The 23,767-nt window shown below is 41.4% G+C and overlaps 1 protein-coding gene across 8 annotated transcripts in view; it reads left to right on the forward strand.

Moving 5' to 3' along the window:
* LOC128692060 (cholesterol transporter ABCA5) overlaps window positions 1-23,767 on the forward strand; it is a 408,467-nt gene that overhangs the window by 182,332 nt on the left and 202,368 nt on the right. For all 8 annotated transcript variants that reach the window (XM_070079720.1, XM_070079724.1, XM_070079709.1 and 5 more), the window contains one exon: window positions 15,497-15,638. In XM_070079720.1, the coding sequence (XP_069935821.1) occupies window positions 15,497-15,638 (142 nt within the window). The remainder of the gene's footprint in view (window positions 1-15,496; window positions 15,639-23,767) is intronic.

Raw genomic sequence — 23,767 nt, forward strand, 5'->3', positions numbered from 1 at the left:
GATCATCAGGAGGAGAGTGGTGGGGCACCTGGAAAGAAACAAGTGTATAATTGACAACCAGCACGGTTTCAGGGAAGGAAAACCCTGTGTCACAAACCTACTAGAGTTTTATGACAAGGTGACAGAAGTAAGACAAGAGTGAGAGGGGTGGATCGACTGCATATTTTTGGACTGCAAGAAGGCCTTCGACACAGTTCTTCACAAGAGGTTACTGCAAAAGCTAGAGGACCAGGCACACATAACAGGAAAGGCACTGCAATGGATCAGAGAATATCTGACAGGGAAGCAACAACGAGTCATGGTACGCGACAAGGTGTCAGAGTGGGCACCTGTGACAAGCGGGCTTTCACAGGGGTCAGTCCTAGGACCTGTGCTGTTCTTGGTACATGTATATGTGAACGATATAACGGAAGGGATAGACTCAGATAACAGATGCCATCTTTCCAATGGGATACCAAATCCTGAGGAGAGACAGAGGGAACAGGGGGGGTGGAGGAGTGGCATTGCTGATCAAAAATCGCTGGAATTTTGATGAGCTGGAGAGAGGAGACAGCGGAGAAGAAAGTGATTACATAGCGGGAACGCTTCACTCTGGAGGTCCCAAGGTGGTAATAGCAGTGATGTATAACCCACCACAGAACAGCAGGAGGCCAAGGCAAGAGTACGACGAGAGCAATAGAGCGATGGTTGACACACTGGCTAGAGTGGCCAGAAGAGCTCATGCATGCAGGGCAAAGCTCCTGATCATGGGTGACTTTAAGCACAAGGAGATCGATTGGGATAACTTGGACCTGTATGGGGGCCAAGATACATGGAGGGCTAAGATGATGGAGGTGGTACTGGAAAACTTCATGTACCAACACATAAGGGACACTACAAGAGAGAGAGGAGAGGATGAACCAGCAAGGCTAGACTTAGTATTCACCTTGAGTAGTGCAGATATCGAGGACATCACATATGAAAGACCCCTTGGGGCCAGTGACCATGTGGTTTTAAGCTTCGAATACACAGTAGAGCTACAAGTGGAGGGAGAAGCAGGAAGGCCAGGACGAATGAAGCCAAACTACAAGAAAGGGGACTACACAGGAATGAGGAACTTCCTGAACAGGGTTCAGTGGGACAGAGAACTGGCAGGGAAGCCAGTTAATGAGATGATGGAATATGTAGCAACAAAATGCAAAGAGGCTGAGGAGAGGTTTGTACCCAAGGGTAACAGGAATAATGAAAAAGCCAGGATGAGCCCATGGTTTACCCAAAGGTGCAGGGAGGCAAAAACCAAGTGTGCTAGGGAATGGAAGAAATATAGAAGGCAAAGGACCCAGGAGAATAAGGAGAGCAGTCGTAGAGCCAGAAACGAATATGCACAGATAAGAAGGGAGGCCCAAAGACAATATGAAAATGACATAGCAGCGAAAGCCAAATCTGACCCGAAACTGTTGTACAGCCACATCAGGAGGAAAACAACAGTCAAGGACCAGGTAATCAGGCTAAGGAAGGAAGGAGAGACAACAAGAAATGACCGTGAAGTATGTGAGGAACTCAACAAGAGATTCAAAGAAGTGTTCACAAAGGAGACAGAAGGGGCTCTAGAAAGACGGAGAGGTGGGGCACACCACCATGTGCTGGACACAGTGCACACAACCGAGGAAGAAGTGAAGAGGCTTCTGAGTGAGCTAGATACCTCAAAGGCAATGGGGCCAGATAACATCTCCCCATGGGTATTGAGAGAGGGAGCAGAGGCGCTCTGTGTACCCCTAACAACAATATTCAATACATTTATCGAAATAGGGAGATTGCCTGAGGCATGGAAGACAGCAAATGTAGTCCCAATCTTTAAAAAAGGAGACAGACATGAAGCATTAAACTACAGACCAGTGCCACTGACATGTATAGTATGCAGAATCATGGAGAAGATTATCAGGAGAAGAGTGGTGGAACACCTAGAAAGAAATAATCTCATCAACAGCAGCCAACATGGTTTCAGGGACGGGAAATCCTGTGTCACAAACCTACTGGAGTTCTATGACATGGTGATAGTAGTAAGACAAGAGAGAGAGGGGTGGGTGGATTGCATATTCTTGGACTGCAAGAAGGCGTTTGACACAGTTCCACACAAGAGATTGGTGCAAAAACTGGAGGACCAAGCAGGGATAACAGGGAAGGCACTACAATGGATCAGGAAATACTTGTCGGGAAGACAGCAGCGAGTCATGGTACGTGGCGAGGTGTCAGAGTGGGCACCTGTGACCAGCGGGGTCCCACAGGGGTCAGTCCTAGGACCAGTGCTGTTTCTGGTATTTGTGAACGACATGACGGAAGGAATAGACTCTGAGGTGTCCCTGTTTGCAGATGACGTGAAGTTGATGAGAAGAATTCACTCGATCGAAGACCAGGCAGAACTACAAAGGGATCTGGACAGGCTGCAGACCTGGTCCAGCAATTGGCTCCTGGAGTTCAATCCCACCAAGTGCAAAGTCATGAAGATTGGGGAAGGGCAAAGAAGACCGCAGACAGAGTACAGTCTAGGGGGCCAGAGACTACAAACCTCACTCAAGGAAAAAGATCTTGGGGTGAGTATAACACCAGGCACATCTCCTGAAGCGCACATCAATCAAATAACTGCTGCAGCATATGGGCGCCTAGCAAACCTCAGAACAGCATTCCGACATCTTAATAAGGAATCGTTCAGGACCCTGTACACTGTGTACGTTAGGCCCATATTGGAGTATGCGGCACCAGTTTGGAACCCACACCTAGCCAAGCACGTAAAGAAACTAGAGAAAGTGCAAAGGTTTGCAACAAGACTAGTCCCAGAGCTAAGAGGTATGTCCTACGAGGAGAGGTTAAGGGAAATCAACCTGACGACACTGGAGGACAGGAGAGATAGGGGGGACATGATAACGACATACAAAATACTGAGAGGAATTGACAAGGTGGACAAAGACAGGATGTTCGAGATTGGACACAGTAACAAGGGGACACAGTTGGAAGTTGAAGACACAGATGAATCACAGGGATGTTAGGAAGTATTTCTTCAGCCACAGAGTAGTCAGTAAGTGGAATAGTTTGGGAAGCGATGTAGTGGAGGCAGGATCCATACATAGCTTTAAGCAGAGGTATGATAAAGCTCACGGTTCAGGGAGAGTGACCTAGTAGCGATCAGTGAAGAGGCGGGGCCAGGAGCTCGGACTCGACCCCCACAACCTCAACTAGGTGAGTACAACTAGGTGAGTATACACACACACACAAACCTAACCTAACCAAACACATTAGCTCATAAATCCCCCCACCACACACACACATTTTTAAGATAAGCTGAAGCAGCTAGAACATCTCAACAGGATAAAAACAGAATGGGCTCTCAAAAGGGAGGACATAAAGGCTGGTCAGAAAAGGAAGAATGGGTAAAACGGCTCAAGAAAAAAATGGAACAACAATGGGAGAAAAGGTTAAACGAGCTTTGCAATAACATGTTAGAGCAAATATCTGCAGAGAGCAAGAAGTGGGCATCATGAGCTGTAGCAGCTGAGGCAAAGATAAAGAGAATGGAGAAAGAAATGGATGTGCTGAAGCAGGATCTAAAGATGAGGTCCGAAAGGAGCAAGATGACCGAAATGGGAACATCAGCAGGCAGCGAGGGGACTGAAGGAGGGGATGGATCTAAGCAGTCTTTTGCAGCAGTAATATCAGGCCATCATGGTGTCTGGGAGATGATTAAGGAAACAGCAAAGGAGATGCTTAAATCAGATCCAGAGATACAGAGGGAAAAGAAATGGGAAGAGGAGAGGGAGAGATCAATAATTATTCATGGGCTTCAGGAGGCTGAAGGGCAGACCTATGATGAAAGAAAGCATTGGGAGAAAACAGAGATTAAGAACATCATTGCAATAACAGGAGAGAGGGACATGTCTCAGGTAGAAAATTTTCACAGACTTGGGGGGTACTCGAGGGAAAGAAATCGACCAATCAGATTGACATTCAAGACAGATGTGGTACGGAACAGGATACTACAAAAGAAACCACTGTTGAAGGACTCTCCAGATTATCAAAAAGTGTTCCTAAATCGAGACAGAACACGAAAGGAAAGGGAACAACTGAAAGTGAGAGCCAGACAGAACCAGTGGAAGGTAAGAGAGACAGGACGGGCAACAACAGACAGGAAAACTCAGCCTTTGGCGGAACATCAAACACAAATGCTTACAGAAACCTCTCAACCCCTGTCACCACATATCAACCAAACACAGTAAACAGAAACGAACCTCACTCCATAGTCACCACCCCCCTAAGCACTAATTCCACAGTCACAGCAGACCATAATATTGTGCCCTGCCTTCCACCCTCCCAGCCTGCACCTTCCTCTTCCATCTCCCAAAATACAGTAATGGAAAAGAAGCTAAAGGTATGGTACACCAATGCAGATGGAATAACAAGAGTGAAGAGTGGCAAGAATGCATCATTGATGCATCACCTGACATTATAGCACTAGCAGAGACAAAACTTACAGGGATGATAACAGATGCAATTTTTCCACCTGGATATCAGATTATGAGGAAAGACAGAGAGAACAGAGGAGGGGGAGGAGTAGCATTGCTCATAAAAAACCAGTGGAGTTTTGAGGAGATGGGAGGAATGGAAAGAAGGGAAACAGACGACTTCATTGTAGGAACACTTCAGACTGGTGGTCCAAAAGTGATGATAGCAGTGATGTATAACCCACCACTTAACAGCAGGAGAACAAGAGAAGAGTATGATGTGCGCAATAGGGCAATGGTGGATACACTAGCTGAAGTGGCCAGGAGGGCTCATATGGGTAGGACAAAATTGCTTATAATGGGGGATTTCAATCATAAAGAGATTGACTGGGAAAACCTAGAGCCACATGGGGGACCAGAAACATGGAGGGCTAAGATGTTGGAGACTGTATTGGAGAACTTCATGCATCAACATGTTAGGGATACAACCAGAGAGAGAGAGGAAAGGATGTTGCAGCAAGGCTGGATCTCATATTCACCTTGAATAGTTCAGACATAAGGGATATCACCCACGAAAGACCCCTGGGCACTAGTGATCATGATGTCCTGAGTTTTGAATATCTCGTTGAGTTAACAGTGGAGAATGCAGTAGCACGAGAACAAAGAGAGAAACCAAACTTCAAAAAAGGGGACTACATAGGAATGAGAAGTTTCCTGCGTGAAGTGCAGTGGGAAAGAGAACTAGAGGGAAAGACAGTAAATGAAATGATGGAAATAGTAACCACTAAGTGCAGGGAGGCAGAGGAAAGGTTCATACCAAAGGGCAACAGAAAAAATGATAAGACCAGAGTGAGCCCATGGTTTAATTGGAGGTGTAAAGAGGCCAAAGCCAAGTGTGCGAGAGCATGGAAAAGGTATAAAAGGCGAAGGACTCAAGAAAACAAGGAGATGAGCAGAAGAACCAGAAACGAATATGCAAGGATAACTAGAGAGGCCAAGAGGCAATACGAGAACAACATAGCATCAAAAGCCAAATCTGAACCAAAGTTGTTATACAGTCACATTAGGAGAAAAACAACAGTCAAGGACCAGGTAATCAGGCTGAGGAAAGAAGGAGGGGAGCTGACGAAGAGTGGCCAAGAAATATGTGATGAACTAAATAAAAGATTTAGAGAAGTATTCACAATAGAGTCAGGAATGCTTCCAGCAAACTGTGTAGGTAGGGTGCACCAGCAGGCGCTGGACACAATACACATAACCAAGGTAGAGGTGAAGAAACTGCTAGACAAACTCGATACCTCAAAGGCGGTGGGCCCAGATAACACATCTCCATGGATACTGAGAGAGGGAGCAGAGGAACTTTGCGTGCCATTAGTAAATCTATCGAAACAGGGCAGTTGCCTGAGGCGTGGAAGACAGCACATGTAGTTCCAATTTTTAAGAAAGGGGACAGACAGGTAGCATTAAACTACAGACCAGTGTCACTGACTTGTATAGTATGTAAAGTCATGGAAAAGATTATCAGGAGAAAAGTAGTGGAACACATTGAAAAGATTGGGCTCATACATGACAGTCAGAGATGGGAAATCCTGTGTCACAAATTTACTTGAGTTCTATGATAAGGTAACAGAAGTAAGACAGGAGAGAGAGGGATGGGTAGATTGCATCTTCTTAGATTGCAAGAAGGCTTTTGACACAGTACCACACAAGAGACTGGTGCAAAAATTAGAGGAGCAGGCAGGAATAAAGGGGAAAGTACTGCAATGGACCAGGGAATACCTGACAGGAAGGAAACAATGTGTGTTGGTACGTGCTGAAGTGTCGGAGTGGGCGAATGTGTCGAGTGGGGTTCCACAAGGGTCAGTCCTAGGCCCGGTGCTGTTTCTTGTATACGTGAATGACATTGTGGAAGGAATAGATTCAGAAGTGTCACTGTTCGCTGATGATGTGAAACTGATGAAGAGAATACAAGTAGGAGAGGATCAGTTAAGATTACAAGGGGATCTGGACAAACTACAAGTATGGTCTGACAAATGGCTCCTGGAGTTTAACCCCAGTAAGTGTAAGGTCATGAAGATTGAGGAAGGACACAGAAGACCACAGACGGAGTACAGGTTAGGAAACCAACAGCTGCAAACGTCAGTTAAAGAAAAGGATCTTGGGGTAAGCATCATAACGAACATGTCCCCTGAGGCACACATCAACCAAATAACTGCTGCAGCATATGGGAGATTGGCAAACCTGAGATTGGTGTTTAGACATCTGAGTAAGGAGTCATTCACGACATTATACACAGTGTACGTAAGGCCTACTCTGGAATATGCAGCACCAGTATGGAACCCTCACTTAGCCAAACACGTCAAGAAATTGGAGAAAGTGCAAAAATTTGCAACACGATTAGTACCGGAACTGAGGGGCATGTCTTATGAGGAGAGGTTAAGGGAACTCAACCTGATAACACTAGAGGATAGGAGGGATAGAGGGGACATGATAACAATGTTTAAAATACTAAGAGGCATTGACAACGTGGACAAGGATCGAATGTTTCAGAGATGGGATACAGAAACACGGGGACACAATTGGAAACTGAAAACCCAGATGAGTCATAGGGATGTTAGGAAGTATTTCTTTAGTCTTAGAGTTGTCAGGAACTGGAATAATCTGGAGAGTGAAGTAGTGGAAGCAAGTTCCATAAATAGCTTTAAGATGAGGTATGACAAATATCATGGAGCAGGGAGAGAGTGAATTAGTATCTACCAGTGAAGAGGCGGGGCTAGGAGCTATGACTCGACCCCTGCAACCACATATAGGTGAGTACACACACACACACACACACACACACACACACACACACACACACACACACACACACACACACACACACACACACACACACACACACACACACACACACACACACACATTGCACTGATGACAACGTGAAAATCTGTTGCTGCAGTCCGTTTTATCATTAATAAGTTTTGCCTACTCACAATATTTCCCTCCCTTCCTTCCCACAATACTTCCCTCCCTCCTATCCTCCTGCTTGATTATTATTCTTATAAACCTCCACCTTGACTAACCCACATTAGTACTAAGATTAAATAAGATTTTAATAAAGTTAACCACTATTATCTTATTTGTCACTATTACCTTGTCTAGACTTAAGGTAGTTATTATGTACTAGGATTAGTCTGCCTGAAATGCCCTGGCATGATAGTGGCTTTCTTTGTACTTAGCAAACCAAAAAAAGAGAGAGAGAGAGACAGACAGACAGAGACAGAGAGACAGAGACTGACTGACTGACTGACTGACTGACTCATGAACCTGATTGTCAGCTAGATGAACAGTTATTACACATGTTGCAGAATCATCATGGCTGCACAAGTGGAAAGATACAACTGTGGCTAAAATGTGATATTCCATTCCACAGTAATGCTTATGCTTCATATTTACAAGCACAGTACTGGTCCACAGTCTACTATGTCAGAGTCCTTGATTCTGTTCAAGGGATGCCTGTCATTTAACCCTTTCAGGGTCCATCCCGTAGATCTACGGCTTCACGTTGAGTGTCCAAACCGTAGATCTACGCCAAAATTCTAGCGCCGTCAAATTTAGCGCGAAAACGCTCATAGGCCTACATGTGAGAGAACGGGTCTGCGTGGTGGGTGTGCGCCATAAACAAAAAATCTAGGCGCCCGCATAGCATTGTGGGAACGCTGACTCAGTTACCCTTGTTCACCATGCCTCGTCGCAAGTCAGCTCTCACTCCCCGGAAAATTGGGACTCTCCTCTTCCTATCTGATAGTTCTGACACTGATGGAAGTGGAAATGAAGACGAATTCTACGGCTTTGATCAGTTAGTGACCGAAAAGAATGACCAGGATATCGATAATAGTGCAGAAAACCCTGACGATCCTCAACCTTCTACCTCTGGTGTGGGCACTCGTGATTCACGGTCGGTTGTTCCGCATCGCAAGAGAAAACTAATATTTTCGCATGGCCAGGCCTCTGACTTCAGTAATGATGATGATAGTGACGTGGACTGTGATTTTATTGCGCTCGACAATCATTCAAGTAGTGATAGTGAGGAATCATATTCACCATTGAAGCGTCGGTATGTTTGCCACCGCATGCGCTCGGGTAGTGTACCCTATGCTGTGCCCAGGGGACGGAGTACATCCCGGAGTACATCCCAGAGTACATCCCGGAGTACATCCCGGAGTACATCCCGGAGTACATCCCGTGGCCCAACACCAGTTTTAGGTAGTGATAGTGAGGATGATGTGGCTACACTTGGCATGGATAGACCACAGGCATCAGTGGATGGTGTTAGTGGTGATGGCAGTGGCACCGCCATGCGTGACTCACCAGGCCACTCTGGGACCCACGCTGCTGACTCGTCAGTTCAAGGACAAAGCGGAGTGCCAGCCACCAGCCCACCACAACCACCCGCACAACCAGCCTATGATGTCCAGTATCCACCAGCAAACCGTATGTGGGATTGGCAGCAAAATCCCAATTTTGTTCCCAAGCCTCACCACTTTGATGACTCTCAAAGTGGAATTCTACCTACCTGTCCCCTTGGAACCACGGCCAATGAACTGGAATTCTTTGAATTATTCTTTGACCAGCCATTGATGGAAACTATTGTCAGGGAAATAATAAGTATTTTGAGTACACCATGGCAAATACGATCTTATCACCACAGTCAAGACTACGCAGGTGGAAAGAGACGACTGTTGCAGAAATGTATTTGCTTTTTGCGACAATAATGCTTATGCCTCATGTCTATAAGCATAATATAAAAGCATACTGGTCCACAGATCGGCTAATTTCTACCCCGGTCTTCAGTGAAATCATACCAGTGAACAGGTTTATCTTACTCTTACGTATGTTGCACTTCTCTGACAAAACCAGGCCTGACAGAAGTGACAGGTTATACAAGATTAGAAATGTTTTCATGTATCTCAAACAAAAGTTCAGCATATACTTTTATCCATTCAAGAATCTTGTAATTGACGAGTCTTTGATTTTGTTCAAAGGTAGACTGTCATTCAAGCAGTATATACCGAGCAAGAGGAAACGCTTTGGTATAAAACTGTTTGTACTCTGTGATTGTGACAGTGGCCTGGTGTTGGATATTGTTGTATACACGGGAAGTAAAACATTGAAAGATACCAAGATGTTATTGGGTATCTCAGGTGACGTAGTGAGAAACATGATGGCACCTTATCTTGGTAAGGGGCATACATTATATACCGATAACTGGTACACAAGCCCATTACTCAGTGATTTCATGTGAGTGAACAAGACAGATGTGTGTGGCACAGTGCGTTCTAATCGTAAACATATGCCCAGGCTCAACGCAGGTGCTCGTGGTGATGATGTGCAGGTGTTTACTGCCAATGACATCATGGCATTATGGTGGCATGACAAACGAGATGTCACATTGTTGACAACCATTCACCGTAATGAAATGCAAGACAGTGGCAAAGTTGATCGAGTGACTAATGAACGTATTCGAAAACCAGTGACAGTGATTGATTATACACAAAACATGCGCTTGGTTGACAAATGTGACATGCAGATTGGTTTTGTTGACTGTGTTGGTAAGAGTTACAAGTGGTACATGAAACTTTTCTTCCATCTCATGGACATTTCAATGCTCAATGCATATAATATGTACCAAATAAAGACTGGCAACAGACCACCGTATGGTGAATTTTGTTTGTCTGTTGTCAGACAACTCATAATGAAGTACCAGGTAAGAACACCTGCTATACAACACGGTCCTCGAATTCCTCTGGATATACCCAAGCGTTTGAGGAGGGAAGGTGATCATTTCATAATACAACTTCCTTCAACTCAGAAGAAATTTGCTCAGAAGAGATGCATCGTCTGTGCACAAACAAAACGACGGCAACAAAGACGCAACGACACTCGGTTTATGTGTGAGGAATGTAAGGTGCCTCTGTGCATGGTGCCTTGTTTCAAGGAGTTCCACAAGCTCCAGCAGTTCTAAAACCATGTCCAGTGATTGTAAATATGCAAATATATGATAGAACATTAGTATTATACAATATTTGTGCATGTTTATTGTAATAAACAACAGTGGTAAACAATAATATGATAATAACTTTAGTGCGGTTATTGTGTTCAATACAGTGAGTTTATATATATACATTATATACAGTATTGGTCTCTCAGGCCCCAAATGTTAGTAGGAATAGAAAAAAATTGGAAAAGAAAAGAAAAAACAACAAAAACCGCTAAATAATGTAATGCGCGTATGTGGAATTCGTCGATGTTGCCGCCACCACATCATTTTTGACAAACTTCTTGGCACTGTATCTCAGTAAGTACTGATCAGAATTTTTTTTTTTGGTCTTATTACCTTCACAAAAGTATGCTCTTTAATTCTGTAAGAAAAAATAATTTTTTTTTTTTTTTTTTTTCAAAATTTCTTGGACACTGGAGCACCACTTCAGATTTTGGCCTTGGACCCTGAAGGGGGTTAAGCAATATATACCAAGCAAACATAATTGCTCTGGTATAAAAGTTTTTGTGGCCAAAATGTATCTATTCCTTGCCACGGTCATGCTTATGTGTGTGGAACAGTGAGAACAAATAGAAAATATATGCCAAGGTTCACTGCCTTGACAGGTTTTGATTAGTATAATACAAGAGAGGTTTCTCCATGGGAATATGGAACAGAATTCTTCGTCCGTAAGTCATGTGTGTCACAAGAGGCGACTAAAATGACAGGAGCAAGGGGCTAGTATCCCCTTCTCCTGTATACATTACTAAAGTTAAAAAGAGAAACTTTTGTTTTTCTTTTTGGGCCACCCTGCCTCAGTGGGATACGGCTGGTTTGTTGTAAGAAGAAGAAGAGATGTTTGAATTTAAAGAATGAAGAGTGCAATTTCATTCAGTTTTCAATCAGTTTGGAAACAAAGCTGCAAATGATCCAATTAACATTACACTAAATGAAACATCAGTCACAAGACTTGCAGAGGGAAAATTCCTAGGTATCCACCTTGACAGTAGCCTTAAGTTCTGGATACACATACAACAAATCACCAAGAAAATCTCCAAGACTGTAGGCATACTATCAAAGATAAGGTACTACATTCCACAATCAGCTCTCCTGGCACTGTACCATTCACTCATATACCCTTATCTTACATATGGAATTGGTGCATGGGGATCAACAACATCCAATCACCTAAAACCCTTAATAACCCAGCAAAAGGCAGCAGTAAGAATAACAAATTCCCACTCCCACCAGCATACTCCTCCAATTTTCAAAAGTCTGAATCTGCTTACCATTAAGAACATCCATACTTATTCATGTGCCTACTACATACGCAGAACAATACACGCAAATATAAACCCCCCACTCAGACTTTTCCTCACCAACCTAAACAGGACACATGACCACAACACAAGACAGATCTCTTTTTGATATACCTCGTGTCCATATCACACTGTGTAAAAACTCTATGCACATAAAGGGCCCCAAAATATGGAATTCATTCAATTCAAATTCAAAGTTTATTCTCTATAAGGATTATAATGCTGAGTTTACAGAATTTGGTTATTGTGTGGTTTACATGTAGTAAAATAATAATTACAGAGTGTACCACTAGAACACCTAGCATGGCTAGGCATTTCGGGCAGACTTAAATTAAATCGTAAGTTTAAAATATTACAAAATTATGAGGTAAGTTGGTATTATGGGTAAGTGACTAAATACTAGTTTGTGAGTTTAGCAATGTGAATGCTTTTGTTTTGGCACTATACATAGTTTCAGTATTGGAGTATCACAGGCCAACTTATGACTAGTTAAGATTCATTATTTTGAGATTGAGATTGATATTTCTGTTTATGGTCAAATGGGTGAGTGAGTGTAAGTGTTAACCACCAGGTGGTATTCGTGTAATTAGTTGACAGGGTGTATCAGGGAGATAAGATGTTTTCTGATGGTAGTTTTGAAGGTGATGAATGTGTCTGCAGTTTTAGAATTTTCAGGTAGGGTGTTCCAGATTTTAGGGCCTTTGACATAGTACATTGAATTTTTGTAAAGGTTTAGTCGGACACAGGGAATGTTATAGAGATGTTTGTGTCTGGTGTTGTGCCTGTGGGTTCTGTCGCAACTATCAAGAAAGCGTTTTAGGTCAAGGTTAATATTGGAATTTAAGTTCCTGTAGATGTAGACTGCACAGTAGTAAGTGTGGATGTACTGAACAGGGAGTAAGTTTAGATCTATGAAGAGTGGGGGGGTGTGTTGCCAGGGATGGGATTTAGTGATTATTCTTACTGGGGCTTTTTGTTGGGTTATTATTGGCTTTAGGTGTGTTGCTGCAGTTGAACCCCAAGCACAGATAGCATAGGTGAGGTATGGATATATAAGTGAATGGTATAGTGTGAGAAGGGCGGTTTGCGGCACATAGTATCATATCTTGGAGAGGATCCCAACCGTTTTGGATACTTTTTTGGTTATGTGTTGGATATGGGTGCTGAAGTTCAGGTTGTTGTCGAGGTATAGACCTAGGAATTTGCCCTCATTATGCCTGGCAATTAGAGTGTTGTCGATCTTAATGTTAATTTGCGCATCTCCTGCTCTGCTACCAAACATAATGTAGTAGGTTTTGTCAGTGTTAAGCGTAAGTTTATTGGCTGTCATCCAAGTCGATATTTTGATCAGCTCCTCATTAACAGTGGTGTTGAGGGTGGCAAGATTAGGGTGAGAGATGACATAAGTTGTGTCGTCAGCAAAGAGAATGGGGTTCAGGTGTTGAGATACGTTTGGAAGATCATTGATGTATATGAGGAAGAGCAGGGGACCAAGAACACTTCCCTGCAGAACTCCAGTATCAAGTGGCTGTGTTGTTGATGCTGTGTCTTTAATGGTGACATACTGATACCTATTAGTAAGGTAAGATTTGAAATATGCAAGCGCATGGCCTCTTATACCATAATGGTCAAGTTTGTGGAGTAGGATGCCGTGGTCTACTGTGTCAAAAGCTTTTCTTTGGTCAATAAAAATTCCTAGTGGATATTCCTTATTTTCCAATGCTGTGTAAAGCAGATCTAACATTTTTATGATTGCATCGTTAGTGCTTTTATTTTTCCTGAATCCAAATTGGCAGGGGTTGAGTATGTTTTGTGCCGTTATAAATGAATATAGTCTCCTGTGCACGAGTTTCTCAAAGATTTTGGATAGCAATGGTAGGTTTGATATTGGCCTATAGTTGTTTAAATCTGTAGGGTCACCACCTTTATGTATTGGTGTAACCCTTGCCGTCTTGAGCAGTTTTGGGAAGGTGCTAGTTTCTAGTGACTTGTTAAAAAGTAATGAGATAGCATGCGAGAGGACATGGGCCGCTCTCTTGTACAATAATGGTGGGACATGAGACAGATTCCCTGAGTTATTTTTAAGTAACTTTATAATCTCGGTGACTTCCATGGGCTCAGTTGGAGCAAGATAGAAGGAATTTGGGAAATTCCCATCTAGGTAGTCCCCGGCATGGGCATTGGTACGTGGGATTTTATTGGCGAGATTAGAACCTATGGTTGAGAAGAAGTCGTTTATTAAAGTAACCCAGTCTGAAAATCAATTTAAGACTTCTCAAAAGCCGCTTAATCACCCTAGACTAAATGCTAAATACTCAGTATACATTTACTCACCTATGTACTCCCACATCATAACTGAAACAATCACATTGAACTTTTTATCCATTGTTGACATGAATATAATTGAATCATTGTTTTTCACAAAAGCATTTTAGAATACAAATATATCTTTGTATTTTACAAATTTTGATTCATTTATAATTAATATTCTACTGTACAACTATGAAATAATTACTGTACTATTTCTTAGTATTAAGTAGACTGTAAGCCAATAATGTTAAGTTGGCCCATAATGCCAAGGCATAATAGAGGCTCTGTTTGCATTGCATCCCACTATTGTATATACACAATCTCAATGTACTGTTTGTAAAGACATTAAATACATAAATAAAATAAAAATAAATGGCTTAACACACCTTCTTAATGAAGCTGCTGGCCACACAACACAGCAGAGGTGGCCTCCATGATTCATTTCTAAGAGGAGGATTATGGACTCTGATACTTAATGCACACATACACAGTATTGACAGTGTAAGATAAGATAAGATTTCGTTCAGATTTTTAACCCCGGAGGGTTAGCCACCCGGGATAACCCAAGAAAGTCAGTGCGTCATCGAGGACTGTCTAACTTATTTCCATTGGGGTCCTCAATCTTGTCCCCCAGGATGCGACCCACACCAGTCGACTAACACCCAGATACCTACCTATTTGCTGCTAGGTGAACAGGACAATAGGTGTAAGGAAACATGTCGAAATGTTTCCACCTGCCAGGAATCGAACCCGGGCCCTCCGTGTGTGAAGCAGGAGCTTTAGCCACCAGGCCACCGGGCCACCATGTATCCTTGCAAGAAAACCTGGATAGAATGAGTAAGTAGAATAATGCATGCATGATGGAATTAAATGTGAATAAGTGTTACAATTTAAATAGGAGAATGAAAATAAGCAATGTAGATGATATAGATTGTGTGATAAATACCAAAATTCAAAATTTTAGAAAGCATTCACTTAGAGAAATTTTTAATTAACCCGTAAACGGTCCAAGCAGATCTACGTTCACATGTGTAGTGCTACAAAAGTAGGTCTACGTTTTTTTTTACATATTTTCAAATATAACAAAAAAAAGGTAGATCAAAGTTTTTTTTACACATTTTCAAATGTAAAAAAAAAGATCTACTTTTTTTACATACTTTCAAATGTTGAAAAAACATATATATACGTTTGGACCGTTTACGGGTTAAAATATAAGTTTTGGTCAAAATTGGAAGGATTCTCCCTACAAGAATTCTGAATAAGAGAGGAATTTCTTTTTATTGAAGACTGTCAAGTTATGTATGAAACAGCATAACAGATGAGGCTGACTTTGTTTTTCTTTTGCATTTGAACAGATTTCAGCCTTGATATTTATCAAGGTCAAATAACTGCAATTTTGGGTCACAATGGAGCAGGGAAAACAACATTATTTAATGTACTCACCGGCATGACTGCTCCAACACAGGGTAGTGCAAAAATCTTTGGCATGGATGTTTGGTAAGTGATATATATTTCAAAGTTGGTGATATTGTTACAGTTATGAAATACATTTTTTAACTCTCTATATCTAAATAATTAATACACTAACTCTCAGGATGTATTGTTTAGGTTAAGCCCTTGTATGGTGCTCACATGTGACTCAGACAAAAGTTTTCCAACTTACAAAGAGTTTTGACTGTGCTTCATAAGAGTTATTTATCCTCAGAGGCTGCCTTGATGCTGGTGATCCAAGGCTAAATTTTAAAAAAAAAGGATAAACAGTATCCACAGTAATAATGTTATATTAAGTAATCTTTAGTCATTAGGATTAGTCTGCCCAAAATGTACCGCATGCTAGTAGCTTTTTTGTGTGCTTAACAATTTATTACATGTAAAATACATACCTGTATACTGTAGAAAAGAAGTAAATTATTTTTATTTGTATTTGAGGCATTACATGTCAAAACACATGTATTGATGGTTTGTTTGTGGTTGTTTACCACTGATGCAACTGATTAGCAGGGTTGCCAAATAGTGCTAGACTCTTTCCTACAAGGAGCTAAAAATGTACTAAATTTATGCGAAACAGCTAAAAAATGTGTTAATGCTATCAGTTACAAAAATAACACATAATGCATTGCTCTCGTTTGCCAGTATACAAGCTTTAGGAAGGGTGTGGGATGTGTAGACCATGTGTTTACAGTGAAGCATATAAGTGAAAAGTATCTAGATAAGGATAGAGAGGTTTTCATTGCATTTATGGAAAAGGCATACAATAGGATGGATAAGAAAGCAATGTGGCAGATGTTGGATGTGTATGGAATAGGGGGTAGGTTACTGAGAGCAGTTGAGTTTTTACGAGGATAGCGAGGCTCAGGTTAGAGCATGTAATTATCAAATGGTATACAATACCGACAGGTTGGTAGATAAGACACATAGGCAACATTTAGGCAACTTTATTTTGCCTACTGTGTAGGCGAAACGTTTCGAATAAAGTTGCCTAAATGTTGCCTATGTGTCTTAGAGCATGTAGGAGAGAGGAAGATTATTTCCCAGTAAAAGTAGGCCTTAGACAGGGATTCATGATGTCACCATGGTTGTTCAGTATATTTATTGATGAGGGTCATAAGAGAAGTGAATACTCGGGTGTTGGCAAGAAGTGTGGGATTAAAAGATAAAGAATCTAACACAAAGTGGGAGTTGTCACAGTTGCTTTTTGCTGATGACACTGTGCTTTTCGGAGATTCTGAAGAGAAGTTCCAGAGCTTGGTGGATGACTTTGAGAGGGTATGTAAAGGAAGGAAATTAAAAGTGAACATAAGGAAAGAGCAAGGTGATGAGGATAACAAAAAAATTAGGTAATGAAAGATTGGATATCAAATTGGAGGGAGGGAGTGTGGAGAAAGTGAATATATTCAGATATTTGGGAGTGGACTTGTCAGCAGATGGGTCTATGAAAAATGAGGTGAACCATAGAATTAATAAGGGAAAAAAGGTGAGTGGTGCACTGAAGAGTCTGTGGAAGCAAAGAGGGAAATATATGAGAGTATAGTGGTACCAACGCTCATATATGGGTGTGAAACATGGGTGGTAAATGTTGCAGCAAGGAGAAGGCTGGAGGCAGTGGAGATGTTGTGTCTAAGATCAATGTGTGGTGTGAATATAATGCAGAGAATCCATAGCTTGGAAATTAGGAGGAGTTGCAAGATTACCAAAACTATTATCCAGAGAGCTGATGAGGGGTTGTTGAGGTGGTTCAGACATGTAGAGAGGTTGGAACAAAACAGAATGACTTGGAAAGTTATAAACCTGTAGTGGAGGAAAATCAAGGTAGGAGCCAGCCTTGGAAAGGTTGGAGGGAGGGGGTGAAGGAGGTTTTGTGTGCTAGGGGCTTGGACTTCCAGCAAGCATGAGTGAGCGTGTTAGGAGTGAATGAAGACATAAGATTTTTAGGACTTGACATGCTGTTTGAGTATGAGCCAGGTAACATTTATGAAGGGATTCAGGAAAACCGGCAGGCCGGACTTGAGTCCTGTAGATGGGAAGTATAGTGCCTACACTCTGAGGGAGGGTTGTTGAGGGGGTTCAGACATTTAGAGAGGATGGAATGAAGTAGAATTATTTGAAGGGCATATAAATCTTTAGTGGAAGGAAGGTGGAGTAGGGGTCGTCCTTGGAAAGGTTGGAGGGAGGGGAGTAAAGGAGGTTTTGTGTGTGAGAGGCTTAAACTTACAGCAAGCATGCATGAGCATGTTAGGAGCAAGTGGATTCAAATGGTTTTTATGACTTGATCTGCTGTTGGAGTTTGAGCAAATTAACAGCTATGAAGGGATTCAGGAAAACCTGTTAGCTGAACCTGAGTCCTGGAGGTGGGAAGTACAGTGCTTGCACTCTAAAGAGGGATGGAGATATGTTGCAATTTTTTAATTGGCAAGAGAGTGGTGGAGTGAGTGACGATGAAAGTGTTTCTTCTTTTTCAGGTCACCCTGCTTCAGTGGGAAACAGCCAATGTGTTAATAAAAAAAAAATATTCTAGATCCGCTAAATCCCAATCAACCATCTCTTCTTCAGCATGTATAAATGTTTCTTGCTGTGACTGGCCATGTTCTCTTTCTTCTCTCTGTCTCGATATGTGCAAGTGGATGTGTGTATGGCTAGGACTGCATATTGATTAGTGATGATTTTTTCATACATTTTAAAAATAATTCATGTTTATCCTTTAAATTTATTTATTCTACTATTTAACCCTTTGACTGTTTTGGTCGTATATATACATCTTACGAGCCAGTGTTTCGGACGTATATATACTCAATAATTCTAGCGGCTTCAAATCAAGCAGGAAAAAGCTGGTAGGCCCACATGTGAGAGAATGGGTCTGTGTGGTCAGTGTGCACCACATAAAAAAAATCCTGCAGCACGCAGTGCATAATGAGAAAAAAAACTGACCATTTTTTTGGATTAAAACGCTGACTTTGTGTATTTTCGTATAGTATTTATCATTGTATTCTCATTTTCATGGTCTCTTGTGATAAAATGGAAAACATATTGCAGAAATAGAGATGATTTAGATTGGTTTCGCGATGAAAAGTACCTTGAAATTGAGCTCAAAGTAGCGGAAATGTTCGATTTTTACCAATGTTCAATAGTAAGCTAATCACATCACACGTCCAATACACGTCAACTGAGGAGTCTGATATTCTTTCACTAGTGCACTGATATTATTTATACCATTTTTACAATAATGCAGTAGCCTGCATAATAGTAAATTTTGTATTTTTTGTATGAATAAAAAATCAAAATAGCAATAGTAATAAAAGAGGGGCCTAGAGACATGACTAATGAACAGAGGATATGTTATTTTAGTGCCAAGAATGTCTACATTGTTTATTGTGGACTCTGTTTTGATATTGGCATCTTTTTTAATTTGCATGAAATTAGCCAAATTGCCAATTTCTGACCACTTTATTGGGTAGTTCAAATCGGTAAATGGGCGGTTTCTTGTACTCAGTTGATAGAAAAAAATGGAGTTCTAAAGAAATAGCTATGAGTTTGATCAACTGGAACAACGGAATAGGCCAAAAACAGGGCTCAAAGTTGGCAAAATCGCCGATGCGTATATGTTGCTGACACTGCTAACTTCGCGGGAGCGTAATTCCACGAGTTTTCGACCAAATTTCGTACTTTTGGTGTCATTATGATCGGGAGAAGATTCTCTATCATTTCATAAGATTTTTTTCAAAAAATTTTGCAACAGAATGACAGTTTCAGAAAGGGGCTTGCGACAGTCAAAGGGTTAACAGGAGTACATTTGTACTGCAACATGACCAAAACAAACCTACTGTATGCAAATGGCAGCTGTTACAATGAGTGGAAAAGGTACAATATGCACCCCTGTTGTATGTGGCTACAAAAAAACAGAGGAAAAGAGTGATAGAAACAAAATTATAAATGATGTTTATATCAATTAGCCTATGATAAAACTGGTTTCATTATGTGTAGTTTCACTTAAAGTCTCAGTATCCAAGAACCTATTGACAACATTAAATGAGGACTTACTGTAGTCGGTTATGTCTATATTGAGGGTCAGTTTGATGATCGTCATCCACATAGATATTTTTAGTAGCTTGTTGTTAACAGTGTCAGTGAGCATAGTCAGATTTGAGTGGGAGAAGACTAGGAAACGGAGGGAGAGAGTAAAGAAGGTTTTGTGTGCGAGGGGCTTGGACTTACAGCAAGCATGCATGAGTGTATTTGATAGGAGTGAATGAAGACAAATGTTTTTTAACCCTTTCAGGGTTGAGAGGCCCTCTCATAAACTTGTTCTCAGGGTCGAAAATTTTTCAGAAAAAGAATTTTTTTTTTCTTTTGAAATGACAGAGAATCTTTTCCTGATCATAATGACACCAAAAGTATGAAATTTGATGGAAAACTTATGGGATGATGCTCTCGCAAAGTTAGCAGTCTCGACGATGTTTACACATTGGCGATTTCACCCACTTTGGTCCTATTTTCGGCCAATTCCAGTGTACTAGTTGAAAAAATCATAACTATTTCGCTAGAACTCCATGTTTTCTATCAAATGAGTACAAGAAACCACCCATTTATGTATTTCAACTATCCAAAAAGTGGTCAGAAATTGGCAATTTTGCCAATTTCAGACAAATTTCAAAAGATGCCAATTTCCAAATAGGGTCCAGAATAAACAAGACAGACATTCCTGGCACTAAAATAACATTTCCTCTGTTCATTAGTCACGTCCCCAGGCCCCTCTTACATTTCTTTTGCTTTCCACCTTGAATTTTTATTCTCACGAAAAATAGAAGATTTACTGTTATGCAGACTTCTGCATTAGTGTAGAAATGATATAAACAATATCATCGCACTTGTGAAAGAATATTAGACTCACCAATTGATGTGTATTGGACGCGTGGCATAATTTGTTAACTTTTGAACTTTGGCAAAAATCGAACATTTCTGCTATTTTGAGCTCAATTTCAAGGTACTTTTCATTGTGAAACCTATCAAAATTATCTCAATTTCTGTAATATGTCTTCCATTCTATAAAATGAGACCAGGAAAACTAGAATACAACTATAAATACCATATGAAAATACAGTGCAAAGTCGTCGTTTTAAACCAAAAACACGGTCAAAGTTTTTTCTTTTCTCATTACACACTGTGTACTGCAGGATTTTTTTTTTTATACTGCGCACACTGACCACATAGACCCATTCTTTCATATGTAGGCCTACCAGCTTTGTCTCGCTAGATTTGAAGGCGCTAGAATTTACATGTACTGTAGTTACCAGCGGTCGCAATATACACACCGAGAAGCAATTATTACTACAGAAAAAGCGTCCTTCCTCCAAAATTTCCACCAGTCAACTATAGTGATAATATAGCATTTATTGTGGTGGAGACGGAAAAAAAATAGAGAAGCTAGATACAGCGATTGATAAACAAGGGTTGAGGTCGACCATTCGTCATTGTAGGAGTTGCCAGCAGTCACCGGTTTCTTCAACACGCAAGTTATACTTTTGTATCAATCAAATCACATATTACTCGGGTAGATAATTTCCAGTAGATCCTTCATGTGTTAGCCCAAATCACCGACCAGTATGTTTTAAATAAGTGACCCACTGATCAGATCAGATCGACTGGTCCGAACCCTTGACTGGTCCGAACCCTTGACTGGTTTCAAACGGTTTCGTTGGACAATAAAGCAGACTGTAAACGGATGGGGTTGTAGGCGCCCTTATAAACACAAACATTAAATATAAATCAGGAACGTGCACGGTAAGCTGTCCAATATACAAAAACAGTTAGAAACAGAAATACAAATAGCTAGAGCTTCATTTAAGGAGGTTATTAATAGAATATTCAAGAGGTTGCTAGTAGAATTGCAGTAAATCAACCATTCAAATCATTATGAAGCTGTGTGTAGTCTGTGGTCAGTCAAACAAACGGGCTTTCACATGGGTAAATTGTCATTTTTGTGGAAATTGGTGTCACGCCCCTTGTGCAGATATCCAAGAACTAGCTACAAGCAGTGTTAAAACAGGGAAGTGTTTTTGGGTATGCCCAAATGAGATAAATCTGTGGACTAAAATCACAAGGGTATTAAAAGAGGACAACATCAAAGCTGCTTTCATAGAAAACCTGGAAGCTTTCTACAACAGATGGGAACATAAAAAGTCTGGGCTGAATGGTACTGCCCTTGATACTGGCCATGTAGTCACAAACTGTAAGGCTGGAGATGAAGTCCTGGTAGTCAGTAAATGTGGGGCTGATAGTGCTGTCCTGGGAGACAGTAATGGTGAAGCTGGAGGTGCTGTCCTGGGAGACAGTAATGGTGAAGCTGCAGATGCTGTCCTGGGAGACAGTAATGGTGAAGCTGGAGATTTTGTCCAGGTAGTCGGGAATTATACGCAGGAAGGAATACATATAAATGACCTCATAGGGGACAGGAGCCATAGTAGGGAAACAAGTGTAGTCAAAGATAAGATAAAACCAATATTGCAAACTAGAAATACCGCAGGAAATAGCAAATAAGAGGACTCCACTAGCAATAGTGAGGATATATTACCAAAAACAACTGGTGGGAGTTCCATTGTTGGTGCTATGGAGGATAGAAGTAAGACAGGGAAACATGCACCAACAGGGAATACAGTCACAGAAACCCAAGGCAAACGGAAACCAAGCCTGTGCACATACTATGCACTTGGTATCTGCTGGCATGGGAAATCTGGAAAAACAGATGGGACATGCAACTATGACCACCCTAGAAAATGCCATGCCCATATGACAACAGGAAAATGCAAACTCCCTTCCTGTAAGCTTTTTCACCCTGAACTGTGTACCTCTTCAGTACAGGAAAGACTGTGCTATAACTTAAATTGCCAGGCATACCATCTAAAGGGGACAAAAAGATACAAAACATCCAGGCCATGGGAAAACCTGGGTAGCCACAGCAACTCAAGAGGGAGAGGTTTTTTAGTGCCAGGAAGGAAAAAAAACTGGCAGGAAATGGCAGAAATCGTACACCAAATCCAGTCATTCCTGGAGTGGAACCACAGTCGATGGCCTCCACTCCAAACCAACAGATACAGATACTAATGCCGGAAAAAAAATCCCCCCCCAGTACCAACAATACCACCAGTCCGATAACATTCTTATTTGCAAATATACATGGTCTAAAGCCAGCAACAAACAACAAAATACCTTTCATCCGTGGACTGCTTGCAGAGGCAAAGGCAATGTTCGCGGCTTTAACTGAGACCCACATAAAGGATCACTTGGACAACGAAATATGGATCCCAGGTTACAACCTATACAGATGTGACAGAGTGAACAGGCAAAAGGGGGGGGGGGGGGGGTGGCCTGTACATTGCAGAGTCACTTGTTTGCACAGAACTGCTTAATGCCTCAAATGATGTAGTGGAAGTTTTAGCAGTAAAGGTCGAGAACCAAAACCTAGTCATTGTGGTAGTCTACAAGCCTCCGGATGCAACATCCCAGCAATTCCGGGAACAGCTGTTAAAAATTGACCACTGTCTGGAAAATCTTCCAGCTCCTGCACCCAACATCTTGCTCCTGGGGGATTTCAACTTAAGGCACCTAAAATGGAGGAATATAGCAAATAATATTGTTGCAGTAATAACACCAGGAGGCAGCTCTGATGAAAACTCACACTCACACGAGCTTTTAAATCTCTGCACAAAATTCAATTTAAACCAGCAAATAATAGAGCCTACTAGACTGGAGAATACACTAGACCTCATCTTCACTAACAATGATGATCTGATAAGAAATGTCACCATATCAAAAACAATATACTCAGATCACAACATAATTGAGGTTCAGACATGTATGCGTGGAGCCCCAGACCGACATAATGAGACTAGTCACGAGGGAGCATTCACCAAAGTCAACTTCAATAACAAAAACAAAGTGGGACCAAGTAAACCAAGTCCTAACCGATATAAGCTGGGAAGATATACTAAGCAACACAGACCCCAACTTATGCCTAGAACAGATTAACTCGGTGGCACTCGATGTATGCACAAGGCTTATTCCTCTAAGAAAAAGGAGTAGATGCAAAATAGAAAGAGACAGGCGCTCCCTTTACAGGTGACGGAAAAGAATAA

The sequence above is a fragment of the Cherax quadricarinatus genome, chromosome 6 (assembly GCF_038502225.1).
Source record: "Cherax quadricarinatus isolate ZL_2023a chromosome 6, ASM3850222v1, whole genome shotgun sequence".
Taxonomy (NCBI): Eukaryota; Metazoa; Arthropoda; class Malacostraca; order Decapoda; family Parastacidae; genus Cherax; species Cherax quadricarinatus.